The 22,846-nt window shown below is 44.3% G+C and overlaps 1 protein-coding gene across 6 annotated transcripts in view; it reads right to left on the bottom strand.

The window, feature by feature from the left end:
* The window catches only part of ANKRD29 (ankyrin repeat domain 29), a 55,972-nt gene that overhangs the window by 10,930 nt on the left and 22,196 nt on the right, over positions 1-22,846 (bottom strand). For 5 of the 6 annotated variants that reach the window (XM_047697675.1, XM_047697678.1, XM_047697680.1 and 2 more), the window contains 5 exons: positions 19,930-20,028; positions 16,097-16,195; positions 12,532-12,630; positions 9,378-9,476; positions 531-629 (listed from right to left, as the gene is read on the bottom strand). In XM_047697675.1, the coding sequence (XP_047553631.1) occupies positions 531-629; positions 9,378-9,476; positions 12,532-12,630; positions 16,097-16,195; positions 19,930-20,028 (495 nt within the window). The remainder of the gene's footprint in view (positions 1-530; positions 630-9,377; positions 9,477-12,531; positions 12,631-16,096; positions 16,196-19,929; positions 20,029-22,846) is intronic. The other variant, XM_047697679.1, reaches the window with a different exon arrangement.

The raw sequence follows: 22,846 nt of genomic DNA, 5'->3' as shown, positions 1-22,846 counted from the left end.
GTGACATTAGCATTGCTAGGTGGAAGCCAATGAGGGATGTGGTGTAGGGGTCCGCAGCCGGGGAAGCCGTGTGAGGTGGAGCCCCAGAAAACTACTGGACCCCAAAACACAGACGCTGCACCCCCACCTGCACTGCGGCCCAGGGCCAACAGGAGGCGCAGCACAGCCAGACGCGCTGCGGCTAGGGACACCCCCAAGGACAGCCCCAGGCCCGGGCTCCTACCTCCAGCATTTCTCCCGGGTTTATCCAGGAGTCAGCTCAGGTGGAGGAGGATCTCCGATGATTAAACATCTTATCCTTGGGGAGAGTGGGCAGCATTTGCTAAGTTTCAGCTGACTTGGACATTTACTTTGTTTTCCTGCTGAAGAGCCGGGGGAGGCTGGGAGAAAACCCCGGGGAGTTACAGACCAAATAAAGGTGCGTTTTGGCCTCACGTCTGAGCCAGGCTGAATTTTGGAGCTTTGGGGCATACACTACCCATCCCCGTCCCCCCAGCCCCCCCCGTGCCGCAGCTGTGGCTCAGACTCACGTTGCGGGCGGCATCCCGGTCTGCTCCGCGCAACAGCATCACCCTCACCACCTCGCTGTGGCCCATCTGCGACGCGATCCACAGTGGTGCCGTCCCGTCCTGCCGGGGAGGCGAGACGCTTGCTCCCACCCAGCAGCCGCCGAGCAGCAAGGCAGTGCCCACAAACAGCAACCCCCAGCCCCGACACATGAGGAAGGAGATGTTAACCCATTTACACAGACAGGCACTTGGCAGTGCCTGGAACACCCGGAATGCGTGATTGTCAACATCGGGGTTTGGGCTTATAATACAGCCATTTTATGGCAGAATCTTTTAGCCCATAGGAGGGTGAGGGACTTAACGGAACACGTTGTGGAAAAGCGGTTGGGTGGCTCACCAAGGCAGAACCGAATCTGACAAACCCAGGAAGGAGAGGCCAGCATGTGTTTATTTTCCCCGGATTCTCTGTTTGCTTTGCTGGTGGGTTCACACAACACACCGTGCTTAGTGGGGGCCCTCGTTTCCACAGGAGAAAGCAGTTTTCTTGGAAGTGATGTGAGAGGGCCAGAGAACTAAAGACATTTCTCTCACTCCTCTATTCTAGTGTCTAGAATCCCCCACAGATGGCCATTTTTAGGAACTTCAGTTTCATGCAGGATGTGATATGATTTCTTCTGGGAGGGAATGCATACTAGCAACTTAGAGTAGGGTGACATTTTTGGTAATATTTCCCGAGTATTGTGCCCCCAAAGAGACTGTTTATGTGAGCACTGGGCCATGATGTGGAGAGGTGTTGCTCCAGAGAAGAAAAGGTGAACCATCCAAGGGAGGGAAAAGGATTTGATAGGAGGATTTTCTGTTTTCCAGAAGGGAAAACAGAAAACCTATCTCATGCTGGAAGGAAGCTCTAGAGACAGAGTGGGGGAGATGGAGGTCAGATGTGAGTGTCGGTGTTTTCCTCCTGGCTTGAATCTGGGTTAGGTAAGCACCCAGATAAAGTACGGTGAATTCCAGATGGAAAAGATTTTCTCCTGTTCTCGGGATAAAACCCAGGGAAACTGCAGGCCTCTTAGAGAAACTCTGCTCCTGGCTGGTGCCTGAGAGAGAGAACAGAAATGGATGAGGGAGTCTGGGCCAATGGGCCCAAGACATCTGCCAGGATCCCTGATTCCCATCAATGAGGCATCTGCGCACCCAGGAGTTCCTGTCTGCCTGTGGGAAAGTGGAAGTGCTGGGTAAACAGTGGTCAGGGAAGATAAGGCCATAGAAGATCATGATTTCAGGATGACAGGCCAACAAGGTACCAGCCAGGATACTCACAGACAGGAAAGGCTGGACAAAATGGCACAAGGACCAGACATGAGTGTCCCCACCCCACCTTAACGCCAGGGTGATAGCCTGACCTCTGAGGACTTAGGCCACTTTGGAAGGAAGGGCAAGGAGGAGGGCGGAGGGACCAGAACTCACTAAACATAGGTTCTGACGTATTGAAGGCAATACGGTCCCAGGGGACTGTTTTGGTCAGCTAAGACTGAATTACTCAACAGTGGGAAATGGGGCTGAAGAGCCAGATGATTCAGTTAGAGAACATAAAGCTTCATTTTCTGCTGCAGTATATAATTTCAGCTCCATTCTACTAGCCACAGCAGGCACAGGATTCTTGCCCATTGCTGTCCAGGCAAAGGGATAGAGGACAAAGAGGTCTGAGTGGGGTGGTGGGTGACGTCAAATTAGGAACCTAGAAGAATCCAGGAGTTCTGAGGGGTGGTAGGAAGACACTGGTACTGTGTCTTGGGAGAGGTGGGAAAGAGGTGCTGAATGAAACAGGGTGGAAAAAGGATGAACACCTAGAGCCGCTTCAAACTTTTACAAGGTCTCTGTAGGAATATTCTTGAATCTGAAGATCATTATTAGCAATAGAAATAATACCTTACTTTGTACTTTCGTCTTACAAAGAATGTCTACAATCATTAGTTAATTTGATTCTCCTAATTTAGAATCATTCATTCCTTCATTCACTCAACCAACCAGCAATTATTAAGTATCTTCTAAGTCTCCAGCAGAATACTAAAGAAGACATGGTCTCTGATCTCAGGTCTCAAAGGAACTTAGTCTAGTGGAGATGGGATATGGAAATTTCAAGATGATTACAGTGCTATAGTAAAGTATGGACAAAAGTGCCCAAGATGAGTCAGGAGAGGCACCTGCTTACTGTGTAGAAGTTACGGGGGTCAGTTGGGGTGATATCTGGGCTGGGCCTTAAAGGAAGACTAGGATTTTGCTAGGTAGGGGTGAGAGGGGAGGACATTCCATGTAGAAGGAAGAGCATTTACAGTCACAGGGGCTTGGACAGGTGTGGTTGGTTCAAGCAGAGTAGGAAATCCAGCGGACTGTGGTCCAAGTGGTGTGCGCTGGAATGGAAGGGGGCAGGCAGGAGAGGGAGGCAGAGCGCTGGAAACTCTTGTCCCTCCTTGCCTGCTCTGGGCTCACTTGTTCTTTGTCACTATCACCAGCAGAGGGCATGCAAGGAAAGGCAGCCAGCCTCAGAGAGGCCCACTGGTGACTTGTTCAATGTGCCTTCCAAGGGCTTGCCTATTAGTAAAATGATCTTAATTGATACTAACATGGGGAAAAATGTTGAGAGGTGGTATACTGGGAAAAAATTATCCCTCCCTCCATCTGAGATGGTATTTTCAAGTATCCTTTTATAACATTTTTATAGATAGATCATAGCATGAGATGACGCATATGACATCATTTGTTTTAGAAACTAAATGTTGGGTTATTTTAGTTAGGGTCCTAAAGATTATTTAGCAAATGAATTAAAATTATTTTGTCCATGGGAATGAATATATTTCGCAGCACTAGCTTTTTGCTTCTGCTTCTTCTAGTCCTCACACTTAGGCTACTTCCATCTATAGATTCAAGCCAGACACAGGGGTCCCTGCTTGGTGTCTCCAGGCTAGAAAATATGATAGTATTTAGTAAAAGATGATACCAGATGTCTGTCTTGCCCAGCCTGAGCCCATTCCCCCCATCCACAGGTGCTCATACCAAGGGTGGGCAGGCCAGCCAGTCCACTGCGGTCCAGTGTGTAGAGCCCAGTGGCAACCATGACATCGCTATCCCAAGAGTTGGGTAGTCTGACCTATAAACTTAGGGACTATATGCAAGATGAGTAGGCAGAGGATGTTAGGAAAAAAGGGAGTAGGAAGACAGAGAGGCAAGAGGGGACTTTGAGATGACACAGACTACATGGCTCACGAGAGAAAGGGCGCAACCCTGACTTCTGATGGGTTTCTATTCCATTGAGGCCTGGATGAAATAGAAATCATAACAGCAAAGGCACCATATTACCCTTGTTTAACAGATGAAAAAACAAAACAAAATCCTGGACTACATAAAAATAAAAGCTTATATACAGCAAAGGAAATAATCAACAAAACTAAAAGACAACCTACTAAGTGGGAGAAGATATTTGCAAATAACATAGCCAATAAAGGATTAATATCCAAAATATATAAAGAACTGATGCAACACAACACCCAAAAAACCAAATAATCCAGTTTAAAAGTGGGCAAAAGACATGAACAGACATTTCTCCAAAGAAGGACTATAGATGGCCAACAGATGCATGGAAAGATGTTCAAGATCATTCATCATCAAGGAAATACAAATCAAAACCACAATGAGATAACACCTCACACCTGTCAGAATGGCTAAAATCAACAACACAAGAAACAACAGGTGTTGGTAAGGATGTGGAGAAAAAAGAACTCTCGGGGTGCCTGGGTGGCTCAGTGGGTTAAGCCTCTGCCTTCGGATCAGGTCATGATCTCAGGATCCCGGGATTGAGCCCCGCATCGGGCTCTCTGCTCAGCAGTGAGCCTGCTTCCCCTCTCTGCCTACTTGTGATCTCTGTCTACTTGTGATCTCTGTCAAATAAATAATAAATAAAATCTTAAAAAAAAAAAAAAAGAACTCTCATATTGTTCAGTGGTGGGAATGCAAACTGGTACAGCCAAGGTGGAAAACAGTATGGAGTTTCCTTAAAAAATTAAAAATAGAATTACTATATGATCCAGTAATTCCACTACTGGGTATTTACCCAAAGAACATGAAAACACTAACTTGAAAGGATATAGGCACCTCTGTTTATTGCAGCATTACTTACAATAGCCAAGATATGGAAGCAGTTCAAATGTCCATTGATAGAGGAATGGATAAGAAAGATATGGTGTGTGTGTTGTGTGTGTGTATGCACACACACAACACACACACACATATATATGTATTACTGAGCCATAAAAAAGAATGAAACCCTGCCATTTGCAACAACATGGATAGACCTAGCAGGTATAATGCTAAGTGCAATAAATCAGTCAGAGAAAGACAAATACCATATGATTCACTCATATATGGAATTTAAGAAACAAAATAAATGAACAAAGGATAAAAAAAGAAATACAAGCTAAGAAACAGATTGTTAATTATAGAGAACACACCAATGCTTACCAGAGGGGGTGAGGGGGAGATGAGTGATATAGGTGAAGGGATCAAGAGTGTACTTACTGTGTTGAGTACTGAGCAATATATAGAACTGTTGAATCACTCTGTTATATGCCTGAAACTAATACAACACTGAACGTTAACTGTACTAGAATTAAAGTAATAAAGGAAACCCAAAGAACCCCTGAAATTCAGGAAATGTGACTTGCTCAAGGTCATGCAGTCATAAGCAAAATGGACTGTGTTTCATTTCCTTAAGTCATCCATATCCCCATAACTCACAAGCTATTCACCCAGTGGCGTGGATGTGGCTCCCTGGCTGGGTTTTACAGTTGTCTTGGCTCCGGTGCCCAGGCCCTACATGTGAGCCTTGTTCTAGTTTGCAGCCACTCATCACTACGTCTTCAGCCTTCCAGGCCTCACTGGAGCTCTGCTTGAACCATGGGGGTAGCTTCTGGAGTCAGTAAGTTTTCAGAGTGCCTACCATGTGCAGAGGGCATGCAAGACGTGGGGCCTCCCTGTTGCTGTCTGCTTCCACCCCCAACCCCTCAGGACGCTGCAAAAATCCATTTGCCCCACTTTCTCCCATTGGCCACCACTGGGTTTGCCCCTCCAAGCTTGCAACCTGGGAGGACCAGCACTATCCGGGCCCCAGCATCTCTGCATACAAGTGCAAACCAAGGCTAGAGAAGACACGCTATGAGTGACCTTTCTCTCAGGCTTCAAAGAAATCCTGATTAGCACACTGAGAGGACAAGTTGGAGATGAGTGATGACAGGCCCGACTCAGCCCTGGGTAGACACTCAGACCTTTGCCACTCCATGAAAGCACTGTTTCATAAGGGGGATGAGTTGAGTTAGGAAAAGTACACTTCAAAGCATTTTGTTGATAGAAAACAGACTAAACAGCCATCTTAGCTGGTGATTAAAAAGGCCCGAGTGTATCAACTCTACATGCTGTGGTCACATAGAAAGAACTGAAGATGAATTTTTAGCTTGATTATAGAGTACCTATACTCTATACTCTTGGTGACCTTGACCCTCTTTAGGATGAACTAGGGAGAAATATTTTTCAAGTTTCAAATCAAGAGCTCAGTCTTTCCAAAGTCTGCTTATGACTTTGTGATTCGGATTCCTTCTCCCAAAAGCCCTAGAAAGGTTTTCAGTTCATCCATGATAGAGTTACAAGGAAAAGCCACTCCTACCACTGTTCAGATTCCCTGAAGCTAGGTCTGCGGAATAATTTCAGTGTAAGTCCGTGAACATGCTGTCCCAGGGTACCATAAAATGTTGGGACCCCGGAGAATGGCAAGGAAAGAAATCATAAATCTGATTTATCTAAAAACATTAAGAATGAAATCGGGCAAACATCCTTGTCTTTGTTTTATAAATTCAAGAATTTTCTGACAGGGACTCCATGTGTCAGCTGAGATTTTGGAATACTGCACTGGTTTCTGAATGCCCTGCTGATGTAATAGTCTAGCACTCACAGGTCATTTTAATGGAAACTTTTAGTTACACTTTTTTTTTTTTTAAGATTTTATTTATTTATTTGACAGAGAGAGATCACAAGCAGGCAGAGAGGCAGGCAGAGAGAGAGAGGAGGAAAGCAGGCTCCCTGCCAAGCAGAGAGCCCGAAACGGGACTCGATCCCAAGACCCTGAGATCATGACCTGAGCCGAAGGCAGAGGCTTAACCCACTGAGCCACCCAGGCACCCCAACTTTTTTTTATTTTTTTAAAGCTCCTCATAACTTGTGACAAAGTCATCCAGGACTACTATCGCTTTTGCCATATTTATGACCCTGCTTGTTTTGTAGGAAGGGAATTAAATATGCAGAGTTTACTTTTTTTTTTTTTTTTTTTTTTTTTTGCAGAGTTTACAGTTTCAAAGAACACAGGACCTGGGCTAGTCTGACGTGGCTAGATAACCTTTCCTTATCAGCTCATGGCAGGTAATAAAAAGAGTATGGCTTGAAGGAACAGTGGGGTTAATGTACCCTATAAAAAGGAAAAATTCCATTGCTTTTTTCCCCTCCAAAGCTATTTTTATTTTATAAAACACCCCTTTTCCTGAATAACAATTTTTTCAGAACTGGACTCATAATTCCAAACAATTGCACTGGATGCAGTCTTTGAAGGGCATGTCACTTGCACTTTGATCCGAGGGAGGGGTCCTCCAAACAGCTGGACTAGGTCATCTTTGACCAGGTCATGCTCACCATGAGGAATGAAAGCAGGCGTGGGGGTGTGGCCAGCCCTGTACTGTTGGCTCACTCTTTAATTTCTTGGCTTCGGGGTCATCTTATGACTCAACTTAGCTTTGAGTGGTCACCATCCATGTACTATTCGAAATATAATCTTTTTATTAAAAGATTTTATTTATTTATTTGAGAGAGAGAGAGAGAGAATAAGAGAGAGAGAGCTGAGAGGGGAGAGGTCAGCAGGAGAAGGAGACTCCCTGCCGAGCAGGGAGCCCAACATGGGACTCAATCCTGGGACTCCAGGATCAGAACCTGAGCCGAAGGCAGTCGCTTAACCAACTGAGCCACCCAGGCGCCCTGAAATATAATCTCTTATATCAACTTGTTTTTTTATGAATAGTACCTGAGGCATACGGTTAGTACGATTCACTTTACAAATAGATTTGTCAAAGTGCCAAAGACTATTTCAGGAAGATGTACAGATAGAGAAGCCTGGTAATCTTGACAATCTTTCATTTCTAAATTCACGGTGGTACCCTCAATAATGGCCTCCAGATCAAACTTCTGCAATTTAAAAATGACCTTTGGCAAAATGAAGCATCTGATTCAGAATCAATCAAGACTTTCAAAATAAGGAGAACCAACAAGAAAATATTAAGCTCCAATCCCCAAACATCAACTCTGGCAGGTATGGAAGTGCAACTTTTTCTAAGATTTTTTAATTTTATTTATTTGACAGAGAGAGATCACAAGTAGACAGAGAGGCAGGCAGAGAGAGAGAGAGGGAAGCAGGGACCCTGCTGAGCAGAGAGCCCGATGCGGGACTCGATCCCAGGACCCTGAGATCATGATCTGAGCCGAAGGCAGCGGCTTAATCCACTGAGCCACCCAGGTGCCCCTGGAAGTGCAACTTTTTCTAAGAGCCTCCTCTCCCAAGAGTATTCCTGGGGCCATCTAAATCTAAGACTATCTTTAAAACTCTAAAAGTTTAATCTTACGTAGCAGTATTTGGCATATGTTAAGTGCTTAAGAAATACTGATTGAGTTTTGAATAAAACAGTTATTAAAAAGGGGGGAGCTTGAAGAGATTCTCGGGGTTATCCTGTCCAGCCTCCTAGCCTCCTAATTTTCAGATGAAGGAAGAGAAGTTGAGAGATGTTGATTCACTTGTTCCAAACCACACAGCTAGTTATTGGCAGAGCTGGATCTAGAATTCAGGATTCCTGACCTCAAACCCACTTTGCCCAAAGGCCCTTTGTCATCTTAGGTTCCTATGCACTTGGACTTCTAAAGACTGAAGAAGCCTGGGTCCAAGAGCTCAGACCAACCTTCCCTATATGAACATATAGGCATATGTTACATTACATATCATATCACATTATTATGGGAATCTGCCTGGGTGTCATTTCCTGGGAAGAAATTAGCTTGACTTTTCCCCGAGAAAACTACCCTTAAAGTTATGTTACTTTAATCTGAAATGTTTTGTTAAAAACAAATTAATTAGTGCAGAAACCATTCCTATATAAGAGAAGCTAATTATAATGCCTTAGATTTGGATGGTTCTTTAACATTCACAAAGTGTGACCTATATTACCTGGTAGTTCTGTTCTTTTAGGTATCAACTGATTAGCTAGATATTAGCTTGGTTTTGGTAAAGTCAGTCTCAATAGTGTTATGATTGGGAGAGATGAAGGTGTAGAACCTACTAATGATTCCCAGTGGGCTGAAGGGCTCATCTTCCATGCCAGGGGTAAGAGATAAGACAGTGTATCAGCAGAGGGACTGGAGAGGGGCAAGGCTACCTGACTCACCTCTATTTACCTATGTCCCAGGCGAGTGCACTCTCATGACCTCAGCGCAGCCATAATTTATTTGAACAGGAGGCGGCCAAGTATGTACTTGACCTCAGACACCAAACACCCAATTTTCAAAAAGAGTAAATGGTGAAGTCAGCCCGGTATCACAGGCTTGCTGGTGAGCCCAAACAAAGGATAGGAGAAACCCTAATCCAAGATTAACTTCATCACCGAGGCGAAAGGGTTGAAGGACGCTCAGAGTTGACCAGTTATCTCAGGAGCTGCTGCAGGATGGCAGGCCCTCCCTGCCCCAGGACGGGAGGCCCTTCCTGCCCCACAGCCCTGCCCACACGGACATTACCTGCCTTGGCTGGTTGACTTTTGCTCCTGAGGACAACAACAGCCGAATCACATCCAAGTAACCACCTTGGGCAGCGAGGAAGAGGGCAGTGGCTCCATCCTGAGAGATGTCAGAATGAAAGGGTTCAAATCATCTTTCATGTTTATTTTAAAAGAAATTCAATTAAAAATACGTCCATTTAATACAACTTTCCACTTCTGTCCCCCACTTTGTTTTCATATTCATGGTTAGTGTTTTATTCTTTGAAGAATAGGTCTAAAATATCACAAGAAGTCAGGTGGAAAGGTAGTGTTTCAAATAGACTTAAAAGGATATGTTATAACAAATATAATGACTGTTCACTCCACACAGTCTTGATCATGGAGCTTATCATCCACTCCCTTGGCAGTGGCACCCAGGCTGTCCAAATAGCTAGTCATCATTTTTCTCTCATCCCCACAGACTTCTCATTAGCTGTCACCAGTGTTCTTTGTGGGATCTCAGAGTTATCCCCTTTCGATTAGTTTAACAAATACATATGTTTAATACAGTTTTCCACTTCAATTCTTTGGTCAAGTAAGGGCTCAGTGTTAGTTTAAAGAACAAACACAAAATAAAGTCTATTAATTAAAAAATAATGAACAAGCCCCCCAAACCCCAGGTATGTTTTTATGAATCAGAAATTAAAGTGTCCTTTTAATTAGATCTTTCCTACCCCTTTCTCTTTCTGCCCCATCTCCATATCCCTCCCCCCAACATGCCAATTTTCTAAGCTTTGAAACAAAAGATGCTTCTAGAAAAACTGCCCTGGTAAACTCCATGAACTCGCTCCCCGACAGCCCAGAAGACACCAACAACACGTATAAAGAATGAAGAAGTCCTGCAGGAAAGCTCAAAGCAAACGCTTGCTTCCATTTCTCTTTAGTGTCTATGTCCTCTGGGCATTTCTTTCTTAAAGACCTGTCACTGGTAATGGCAGCGAACACAGCACTCAGCTCAGAGTATGCCTCCTCCCCAGAGGCTCACCTCCTGTAGACAGCATTCACAGAGTGGGCCGAGCTTCATTATTTCTAGACCGCAGTGGAAAACCCGGGCACAATCTAGTGGAAAACACCTTGCTCACCCAGTTAATTACCACCCCTCCCATCAGGAACCTTAACCACAAGTTAAAATACAAAGTGCTTTTCCCTGCCAGTCCAGCCAGGTGGAGGGTGCTAGGTTTCTGGTGGGTGTCAGCTGAGCTGCCAAACTCCTCTTCAGGCAATGATTAAAAAATTACTCAGCCTGTATAGATCTTTAAGCAGAGGTTTGATATGGGGAGGAAATATTCAGCTGCTCCTTACTGTGTGGCCACAGAAAATCCACCGTGCTCTTCACAGCCGTTAACTCGGATATTCCCTAAAATGCCTATCCAAGCATTGCAGTTTTTACTGCACACGACACATTTCTGTTCCTAGAAGCTTTCAGGAGTCATTGACTGGGGATCCTCCATGTTCTGATTGTTTTTAGTGGAAACATTTGTATTTGGACAATTTGGGTGAGGGTGAATGTCTTAGCATAAAATGGAAGTTTCAGTGCATGAAATTTCTTTTTTAAAAAATATTTTATTTATTTAATTGAGAGAGAGAGAAAGAGCATGAGAGGGGAGAAGGTCAGAGGGAGAAGCAGACTCCCCATGGAGCTGGAAGCCTGATGCAGGACTTGATCCTGGGACTCCAGGATCATGACCTGAGCCGAAGGCAGGCGCTTAACCAACTGAGCCACCCAGGTGCCCCGGTGCATGAAGTTTCTTGAGTCACTTCATAACACAGAATAATTTAATACAGGAATGGGCTCTCCCCAAACTCTGCATTTCTAAGATTATTTGCCACTCTGGGGTGAGCCTTTTGGATGGAATGTTGTCTAACAAGCACAGATCTGCCAGTCCATTTGGATTGCTGACTATTAATGGTAATGGCATGAAAATCACAACTCATTTTCCTTTTCCAAAGACTTGGGTTCTTCCTGTTGAACTACACACACACACACACACACACACACCCACACTCATTCATGCTCTCACATATACTTCATTATATGCAGCAAAAGAATTAGCCAAAGCTGTGGACCCGTGTTCTTAGACTTGGCCGCCCATCAGAACCATCGGCTGCCCAGTTGTGCCCTCAGAGATTCCAGCTCTGTCTGGGATGGGCCTGGAAGCTCTTCCCCCACCCCCAGTTCCCTATGTGGTTCTAATGGCCGCCATAGCTGAGAATCACTCCCTCAGACCCGTATCAAGGAACTCGGTCACTGAAGTGAGAAAGCTGCGGGTTCAAAGCGTGTTACAGATTTTGAAGTGCAAAAGGGTGGTGCTAGCTGCTATGTGCTTCACAGAGGTCTGTGACGTGGTAGTCCATCAGGTAAACTCAGGGGAGGGTGTTCAAATGGAGAAGATCCCCCTGACACATCTCACTACATGTCTATGAAGGTGTTGTGTGTGGTGCACGTCTGCTGGCGGGATAGCCTAAAATACGATTCCTACAGAACCAGCAGTAGGAACCCTTCTACTCCTCGTGATGACTCTATCAAGTCACTTCATCTCCTTATATTTTATTTTTGTTATTGTCCAAAGCCAGAATAACAGGAATGACGGCGACGATGGAAAGAGCCTTTGGGCCATGTGCTAATTGTTAATTAGCTGCAACAGACCCACACTGGCAGCAGGAGCCTCTGGAAGGCCAGTGGTGTGCGTGTTCTTCAGTTCTTCACCCCTACCCCGTCTCACTTCTCTTCGAATAACTTGATTTTTCCTTTATGTGTGCTCTTCCTCCCGGATAACTCTATGACAGGAGCATTATTCTGCTTTTCAGCAAGCCCATATACTGGGTTGGTTATCTTATGGGTAAGTACGTGTCATGTGATTTTTGAAGCTCCTGCCCACATACGTTATATGAGCTCCCACGTATATGTATGAGAGGTTTAAAGGGTAAAACAAAGGTGGGTAAACAAGGTTATGTGCTTCTCCATAGAAAAAGCTCATCTAGCTAATTCCAGCTTTTTCTTGGATTGAAGTCCTACCCACTCATTAAAATATTTTTGAAGAGGCATTTCCGGCATCTGAATTTAGACTGCAATGCTGTGGCTGAGGAGGGGGTAGGCAAGCGTCCAGCTAACGTCCCCTTGAAAACGCACTCACGTGGAGTTGGTCGTGGATGTCGGCTCCATGCTTCAGCAGCGTCTCTACCACCCGCTTGTGTCCATACTGGCTGGCAGCCAACAGGGCTGTGCCCCCATCCTGCAAGGTAGTACCATGTTAGAAGGGTGCAGACGTGTCTACCAAGCAGATGCTCCCACAGAGGGAGAACTTCGGGAAAGACTTTCCTCATAGATGACAACAAACTCACCTTTCCTTTTTCATCTTTCTCTTTATAGTCATGACAGGGTTCCTCCTGAAGGCATCACGTCATACATGTGGATGACTTGCTTGGGATACATTATAGTTACTGGACTATGTTATTGTGAGTCACTGCCCATGTCAAATGCAGAATTATCTATTTGCATCTCAATAAAGGAAATGAAGACTGGAAAGCCTGTACCAGTCACTTCTGTCTTGGAATTACCTGAAGTCTCCAGTGTCTTCCGTCTAGAGACCCTCTTGACAACTATTGGCTTCTCCCTGTGTTTTCCCCCAGCAGTGGGCCTCGAAGATTAAGGTGATTTATGGAGTAACCATCTGGAGCCATTGTCTCCAGGGGATAAGGTGCGGGTCCATTAAGAGTGGGTAACTGCACGCACCCCGTGAACCTCTCACCATCCTATTTAGCATTTTCCTTTGAACATGTGCCAGTCTGTCCGGATCTCTTTTAAAATGTGGGCCCTAGAACAAATCGGAGCCCAGAAGAGTAGATGTGGTCTGATGGGGAATGGGACATTCCTTTGTTCCATCTATTCAACTTTTATCTTGACAGCCTGAATTAGAATTAGCTTTCATGTCAACCACATCACACTATTGACTCACTGAGTCTGTGGTCAACTGAAACCCTTGATGGTTTTTCTCAGGTGCTGCAGCCAAGGCATTATCTTTTCCCATCTACATCTGGGGAGCTGTTTGTTTGGCTCTGCGAATTGGTCTGTGGACATCTGTGCTTGTCGTAAATAACGTAAGAACATGTCATCTGGTTCTGAAATACAAACCCTAACTCTAATAGAGGGTGGTTTATAAATCTGGGGCACAGAGTGTTTATGCAGAACGCCTGCTCTCCGACTCCCACCCTCATAGGGTCTGATTCTGGTGAGGCCCAGAAACAGGCTTTCTGACCAGTCATGTGAGGGGACTGTGGTGTGAGGGTGGCAGGTGGCTCTCACTTGGAGAAACACTGCTGTAAGAGCTCCCTTGTTCACAGGCTGTGGTTGTGGGGAGTGGGCACTTGAGCTGTGATTTGAAGGGGGGAGAATGGAGGACAGACTGGAGGGCTGAGGCTGCTGGGGGGTGGGCCAATGTGGGTGGGGTGTATGGGCACCAAAAATCACAACAGCAGCAAGGAACACCAACATGTCCAACTATCGTTCTGTCAGTTTTTCTCTTTGCCTAATGAGGTAAGAGAATAGATAAAATATGGTGATTGTCATAGAAGAGCTGGTACCTTTTATTTTTGTTATTTTATTTATTTTTTAAGTAGACTCTATACCCAGTGTGGAGTCTAATGCGGGGCTTGAACTCATGACACTGAGATTGTAACCTCAGCTGAGATCAAGAATCAGATGCTTAACCCAGGTGCCCCTGTACCTTTTATTTATTTATTTTTAAATAGTTTACTTATTTATTTGAGAGAGAGAGACAGCACGCATCCATGAATTGGGGGTGGGCAGGGGGTCAGAGGGAGAGATAGAAGCAGATAGAAGCAGCTCCCTCAGCAGGGAGACTGATGCGGGGCTCGATCCCAGGACCCCAGGATCATGACCTGAGCTGAAGGCAGATGCTTTACTGACTAAGCTACCCAGGTGCCTCTGTACCTTTTATTTTTAAAAACACATTTTGGGGGATATAGCTTTAATAATGATGAGAACAACTGTTGAAACAAAGGTAATTTTGATGACAGGATCATATGATAACTGAACGCCTCTTGACATTCTCTTCTTCCCATGGAAAGTTCTTGGACACCTGCAGGTGACCTAATGGAAACATTTGGAATTACGCTCCAGGCCCTGTGTTCCATGGATTTCTGGGACAGCACACACTGCTGCAGGGACAAAGGCTGAAAGCCGGCATTAACTTGTTAACCAAGAAGACTGAAGCAGCCATATGCTGGGGCATGACCATTCTGACTTAGTTCAAAGAGCTGAGATTTACATTTGTAGAACTTTAGTTTCTATTTTTAGTTGTATTACTTTTATAATGACAAATAAATGATAATTAAGATGAAAATACACACACACATATTTTTTGGATTATTGTATATTATATGCAGCATGTGTGGAGACATGAGTACCATCCAACGGCACGTTCGGAACAGACTGATCTTATCTGAAATTCAGATCTACTTAATAGTTAGCATCTTAACAGGAAAAGAAAAAAAAATCCACTGGAAACTCCCCTGACATCCAAATTTCACATACAATGGTTTAAGAAAGCCTGAAAGATTGCAAGTCAGGCAAATTTCCAGGAATTTTTTGGTTCTGATTAGGCTGGAAATAAGTTGACAATTCCAAAAATGTTAAAGCAGTTCAAATTCTCCTACTATAAACCTAAGTTATCATGTACAATCATATCACAAACACAAAATTGATCTTTCCGCAACCTGAGTTTTCTTATCTCTGTGTCGCACATGAAGAATCAATGACTTCTTTAAAGGAAGAACTGCATTTCCTTGCCCAACTATGTAAACTGTAATCATGTTACATACTTCAGTGAGGGCATCTCAGAAAGTAAACTGCCTGTCAGATTGCCCTCCTTAGAAATCTCTCAGATTCCACTAAGAGTGGCTTAAATACTTTGATAGAGCACTGGGATTAATCTTGAAGTAAAAAAAAAAAAAAAAGCCCACGAAAACAGGGAGTTATAAAGCACCTGCTATTGTATCCATCCTGATAACAAAATTTAGCGTCCCAAAATAGGAAGCTACCAGTGCAAGACAGAACATAAATAATGCCCCATAAAATTAGGAGCCCAGAGGGAAAATGCCATGTTTTGAATTGATTCCTTAGGACTACCTCTCAACCATTACAAGTAACTTTGTGAAATCCACCTTCTTAGGCTTGAAAATCTTATAAAAAGAGTGGGGTGCCTGGGTGGCTCAGTTAGTTAAGTGTCTGCCTTTGGCTCAGGTCATGACCTCAGGGTCCTGGGATGGAACCCCATGTCAGGCTCCCTGCTCAGTATAGAGTCTGCTTCTCCCTCTGCCCCTCCTCCTACTTGTGTTCTCTCTCTCTTTATCTCTCTAAAATAAATAAAGTCTTTTTTGTTTTTTTAAAGACTTTATTTATTTACTTGACAGACAGAGATTCACAAGTAGGCAGAGAGGCAGGCAGAGAGAGAAAGAAGAGGAAGCAGGCTTCCCGTGGAGCAGAAAGCCCGATGCGGGGCTCGATCCCAGGACCCTGGGATCATGACCCAAGCCGAAGGCAGAGGCTTTAACCCAGGCTTATGGAAAAAAAAAAAAAAAGAAGAAGCAGCACAAATTCATACTATGGATGGAGAGACACGAATACTCATGATTGCTAAAATTCTTCAACGAGGTATGAAATCAAGAAAGTTCTCTTACTTTGGTCCTAAATTCAGTGGATGCTCCAAACTCAAAGAGAAATCTCACGACATCATTATGTCCTTGCTGGGCAGCAAAGAATAGGGCAGTTGTACCTGACTAGGAGAGAACAAACAGCTGGTTTTAAGGCATTTAATTACATTGCATTTGTTTGTACATTTGCAAACAAAACAAAACAAAACAATATCCTTGTAGGTAAGCCTTCTAACCTAGGAGGGAGCTACATTTGAACTGATTATATTCCTTGTTCAGAGAAGTGAGAATATGAAAGGGGAACTTTATTGTTGGTCTAACGGGATGAATGATGGACCCAAAAGATATGTCCTTGTCCTAATTTCTGGAACTTGTGAATATTACCTTCTGTGGCATATGATGGGATTAAGTTAAGGATTTTGAGAAAAGGCATTTATCCTGGCTTGTCCTGGGGGGCCCTAAGTCCAGTGACAACTGGATAAAGACCCATTTGATATAGAGGAGAGGAAGAGGTAATGTGACCACAGAGGGGGATGCGGCCACAACTCAAGCTACCAGAAGCTGGAAGAGGTAGAGAAAGGGTTCTCCCCTGGGGCTTTCAAAAGGAGTGCAGCCCTGTGGACACACCTTGAATTTTCTGGCCTCCAGAATTGTAAAAGTGTAAATTTCTGTTCTTTGAAGTCACCTAGTAGGTGGTAATTTGTTAGAGAGGCCACAGGGAACTAACTACCATGCTTGGTGACATGGGCATTCATTCTTACAGGGAAGAGTTCTGGTAGAGTTCTGGCTACAGAGTTAAGTACCCCACAGTAGAAAGCTACCAGCCCAAGAAAGAATCTAAGTAATTCACCCAAACAGACTCAAAATATTCCTCAAAAGAGGACATAGGAACAAGAAATAGCCTGGTTCCAAATGTTAAACCAGATCAGGGATACTTGGAGACACAAGTTTGAGCATCCTCCCTTCCCAGCCATTTCCACAAGCCGACTCAAAGATTGGTAGCCAGATCATTGTGTGATAGGAGCAAATTCATCATACCACTCTGTGGGCAGTATCTATTTTCCATACAAAGATGCTCTTCACTCCAGTACTTTGAGCAGGGATGAAGCTCACACGTTACACCTTCCCAGGCACAGTGAGGAGAGACACCTTCCACAGCTCACCTGGAAGTCTTAAAGTGGTAGGTTCTCATTCAGGTGGGAGAAGCCAGGAGGAGCAGGCCCTAAGGATTACTGATGATCCTGAACCTTGTTCTTAAGTGTGTGTGTGTATACGTATATGCATGTGTGTGTGTGTATGAGACAGGGACCAATGAGCCCAACCACTGGGGCAGAACACAAGCCAATACCTTCCTAGTCATAACCTTCTATCTCAGGCTATGCCCCCAGCCAGACGCTACCCTGGGGAGGCACAGGTAATGTGACCATTCCCAGAGCCTTTCTGCCTGCCACACAGGAGTGACTTTCCCCTTGGTTCCCACAGAAACAAGTGGAAGGCTTCCTTTCATTGCTTTCCTACAGTGGAGAACACCGAGTTCCAGAAACCTGAGGATGTAACCAGGTCTGGATGAAGAAACTCGGCTAGCATAGGAAAACCCTCATCTTCTTAACAGACATTAAATTTCAGAAACTACCAGAGACAATTTCTAGAAATTGTTTCTTCTCTAAGAAAAAGGACTTTTCACCAAGATTTTATGATATATTAATTGAAAAACCATATCTATAGCAGTGTGAATCAATTTTGGAACATACAGGTACCATTCATTAATCATTGTGCACACAAATGTGGCCATCTGTAGACAGAGGAGCCAGACTTCAGCTGGAATGTGAATGAAGGTCTTAAATGTATGTGCTTTACTACTGTAACCCAGGGCCTCATGACAACAGCACACGCAGTTCCTAACCCTGAAAATTTTAGCTGATATTGCTGGTTCTTTAGAGCAATGGTCTCTCTGGATCATTATCTTCCTGTTCTTGCAAGCTCTGTGTATGTAGATAGCCATCCAAAGAAAACAATGACAGGTACCTTTTCAGGAAACAAGTATTTTGATATGGATTAAATGGAAAAAATGGATTAGAATGAACCCAGATAGAAGCCTGCTACATGAGTACCTTCCACAGCACCGCTAGGTACTCACCTCATGTGTGAGCTTGGGGCCTCTCTTTGGCAGCTCTGTCACCGGAGGCTGGGGTGACCTCGGGAAATTCAGGGGACCACTGGGCATTCATGTAGCAACATTATTTGAGCCACAAGGTTACTTCAAAATTGGGCACATTTCAGTAAGTCCTTGAGGGCCATTTTTGTTCAACGCACAATAGTTTTCATATCCAAGAATATTAGTGGAGCAATTGGAATGAAACAGATAAATATAAAACCATAAAAACCATACATTGGCTGGAAAGCAAACAAATGTTTCTCTTCTCTCAGCTTTTCACAGTTGTTCTGAAGATATACTTGTGCGTGTTGAACTTGCCCTTCAGGATAAAGTTTTTTGAGGAGCAGATCTGAATCATATTGTTTTTATTAGAGAAAAGTTTGTCTATTCTTTAAAGCTATAATAAACCAAGACTGTGAAGCATAAAGGAAAAACAAAAAGATTAGGGTAATTTCAAACTATAATTCTAAATGGGCCCAAACATTTTCCTCCCAGAAGGAAATTAGCTGCTGACGTGAAAAATGGCTTAAAACAATGCTCCAGTGTTGTGAAAACTGCTCCAGAGAATCTGTCTGTGAGACTGGATTTGCTATGGTCTGTCTGTATGGCTCCTCTTGATAGATCAGGCTTGCTGGCCCAGGCCTATGGAGAGCCAGACTCCAGAGTCTATTCATCAAGTGCCATTTTTCCATGGTCCAGAGCCAAGGTGACACCTAGAAGGGAGAAGGGAAGGACTATAGGTGCCCCACGGAATAGCCAGCCCTCACAGCTCCACTCAGAGGTAGCAGTCCAGGCTGGAAGACGGGGTGTACTGATTGATGAAAGTTTGGTTGACGACTCATCTTTTCTGAAACAACTGTAGGGTAGGCCCTAGGATAAGACTGGATCAAGGAACATCAAATGCTCCAGTTCAGTCTGAAGCTTGCCCCAGGATGCCATCTTGGGTCTGAGTTAGTGTGGACTGAGAGGTTGGATTCACTTTAGGGTTGACCTATGGATATATCTCCAGAAAGGTTAATTTGCAAGGCCCTAGATCAGCTTGGGAATAAATTGATCCCCTTCAGATCTGACTCCTGAAGTATGGTAAAAGGTCCAACCTCCCATTGCTCTTCTACATTGGACCAAGAATGGATCCTCTAGCCAGACTGAACTCCCAAGGTGGCCTTTGAATGAAGCATGGGTACAGGCTCACATTTGAGTTCAATGTCCACCATATGGCTTTTTGGGGAGAGCTTATTTAACACGTGGCCAGTCAGAGAAGCCCTTTGAAATCATAGTTTGATGAGGATGACTGAGATAGTCTAGCAAGTGAACCTCATTCAGAACAGGTTGGTGACCCAATCTTTTTAAAAATACAAAAAAATCTCCATGAAAATCCTTTAACTTCTACAGTACCTCTTCCCCAGGGAAGAAGGAAGACCTGATTTAAGCTTGGGAGGAAATGTATGAGTGCTTAGGGAATGTGGTTAGAGGTTTGGTCACCTCAGACTATAACACACGCTTGAGAATATTCATTCCACTGATGTACACCCAATGGCCCATTCTAGGGCCTTATTTTAGGCACAGCAAAGTCTGCAATCTGGGCATTAATGCCATGCAGGAAAAAAGCAATGATTAATCTGGTCTCCCTTACCAATTTGCCACTGTAAAAATTGCGAGTCTCTGTCACCTGGGTCATTCTTATTCAAGTGTAAACCTGACCTACCTCTCTCTGGAGATTGATGTCTGCTCCTTGCAGAACCAGTTCCCTCACACAGTCTATGTGACCGGCATAGGAGGCGACCATGAGGAGCGTGGTGCCATGCTAGATGGAGGACAGACAGATAGTAGTTACGTATGTCAGAGAGGGTCCTGGAGGAGAGGCTAAAGAGATGTCAGGTCCACTCGAGACACGTCCAAGTGCACAATTTCCCACAGTACTGAGTGTCTCATGAAAAACCTTATAACGCAAAGTAGACAGAGAAAAAGCAAAGCGACAAACTGCTGCAGGTGGAATTTTCAATTTAAAAACCCACTTAATAGGGCGCCTGGGTGGCTCAGTCGGTTAAGTGACTGCCTTTGGCTCAGGTCATGATCCCGGAGTTCTGGGATCAAGTCCTGTGTTGGGGTCCCAGCTCTGCGGGGAGTCTGCTTCTCCCTCTGACCTCTCCCCTCTCATGTTCTCTCACACACTCTCTCTCTCTAATAAATAAATAAAATCTTTAAAAAAAGAACCCCACTTAATCCCATTACCTTCAGAAATGCAGTCCGAAGGAACCATAATCACTGCATGTGAAGGCAGTAGGGATGTAATTGTCTTATTTTATGATTCATATTAAATGATTTCTGGGCCCAAACACTGTTCTTAATGGGTTAGGTGGTACCTGTTGGTTTTCTGAGTTTAGAAGACTTTTTCTTAGAACTGATTCAGGTAAAAATGAAAGGTACCTCAATGATATGGGAGACCAGAGTAGTCAGTAGGAGCCTGGGGGGTTCACGTCGGCCTCTATCATCAATCAACTGTGTCACCTGGGGGCACATTGCTTTTAATTCCTGGGGTTTAGAGTTTAATTTCCAGTTGTTTTTAAGGGCTTGGAACTGTGAGCTTGACCACTACCTCTGTGTACGCAGCAACCTGCCTTTCTGGGGTGGACAAGAGAAAGATGGTTCTTCACAGGAGGAAGGTACAGGGTGACGAGTGACTCTGACAAGCCTCATTTTAATTTCATGTGTGGGATTTTGTAGGAAGGCAGTAGAGTTGACTGGTCCCTGACACTATGATCTTGGGCTACGTATGGAACCTTTCCAAGGTTCACCCTCCTTATCTGCAAAATAGGGAATAATAAAAGCATTTGCTGGGTTAAATCAAATGGGTAAATGAGATAATGCAGGCAATGTGTTTAGCATAGTAATGTTAGCTATTAATTCAGTAAGTGTTAGCTATGATAATATTATGATACTTCAGTAAATGTTAGGTCATCATCTGGCTTTTGTTGATTTCTGTGAATCTCAATACTAATTTTGGGAAAGTCTTATTTGCTATGTATGAAAAGTAAAGGTAGAGTAAAAAAAAAAAACAACTAATGGCTTCATGGAAGTGTTCTATATTTTCTCTGCTTCCAAGAGACCGTATTTGGTATTTGAATGTTAGACATTCGTTAGGCTATACCATCCATTATCAAGTTGAACACCTTCCTCTGTATTTCCCAGGATTAGAATGACATGTGGAAGTTGGTATTACTAACTTCCTCCTGAACGTGAACAATTTTTATTTAGATTACAGATAGAAGAATCTGATTTAAAACCAATCTGGAAGATTGCTGGTATGATAGTGAAGTAGGAGGACCCTAAGGTCACATAGATAGATGTGTCTGACAGATGCAGTGGAGTATCGATAGATATACAATGGGAGTTACAATAGATGACACTCTCATTGTTGTAGATAACCTGGAAAACAACCTGAAGACTAGAACCAACTCCATAACTAAAGGTAGAGAAGAGGTCACACTGAAGAGGGTAGGAAGGGCAGAGATGCATGGGGAGGTAAATAGACCACTGCTGTATGCAGGGTGAGGGGGGTTGGGTGGGGAGGGAGCTGTGAAGAAGGGAGGGAGACAGATTATTACACTGGGGAGCCTGCACCAGAGATGATGAATCCCCATAATATTTGGTTCTGAAAGACAAAGGAGCCAAATTTCATGAGTTCTTATAACCAGCAGGACTGAAAGCCTGGAATTTCATTTTTATCTAGTTTTTAAAGGCTTTTATTTTATTTTTAAATTTTATTATTTTTTGAGAGAGAGAGAGAGTGTACGTGCACACACGCTGTGTGTGTGGGGGGCAGGGGAACAGAGGGAGAGGGAGAGAGAGACACCTGGGTGGCTCAGTCAGTAAAGCCTCTCTCTACCTTAGCTCAGGTCATGATCTCAGAGTCCTGGGATCGAGTCCTGTATCGGGTTCCCTGCTCAGCAGGAAGTCTGCTTCTCCCTCTTATGACCCTGAGATCATGACCCAAGCAGAAATCAAGAGTCCAACGGCTAACTGACGGAGGCACCCAGAGGCAACCTAAGATTTTTATTTTTAAGTAATCTCTATTCCCAACGCAGGGCTCAAACTCATAATACAGAGATCAAGAGGTGCATGCTCTACTGACTGACCCAGCCAGGAATCCTTGGAATTTTAAAAATCGGTGGCTCAGCTGTGGAAGAGGATGGAGGGCAAGAGGAAACTGGGTCCTCACCCTTAAAGAAACAGTACCACAAAGAGCCGACAGAGATACAGCACAGAAGCAATGGTTTAAAAAATACCTGGGGTACATGGGAAGGAGATTTGTTTACTAGTCTCAGAAATGGCTGGAGGAGCAGGGATCCTTGGAAGACTTCTCTAGGAGCAAAGGAGCTGGTAGGCACCATTTCCTTCTCCTGCTCCCAAGCAAATTCCCACGACCATCTGCAGGGACCAGTGAAGCATGGATATTCACTACCTAACTGGCTGACATGCACTACCCCCTGTGTGGGTTGTGGATCTGCCCCCTCTGGTGTGCTTTTGCCTGGAACCCACTCAAACCAGACCCACAAACCGGGCAGTGTGCAAGCAGCCCTAGCAAGGGTCAGTGGCACTCCAAAGTGACTCCTGCCCTGGGG

This window comes from Lutra lutra, chromosome 12 (assembly GCF_902655055.1).
Source record: "Lutra lutra chromosome 12, mLutLut1.2, whole genome shotgun sequence".
Lineage (NCBI taxonomy): Eukaryota > Metazoa > Chordata > Mammalia > Carnivora > Mustelidae > Lutra > Lutra lutra.
This window is presented reverse-complemented; position numbering and strand designations above follow the sequence as displayed.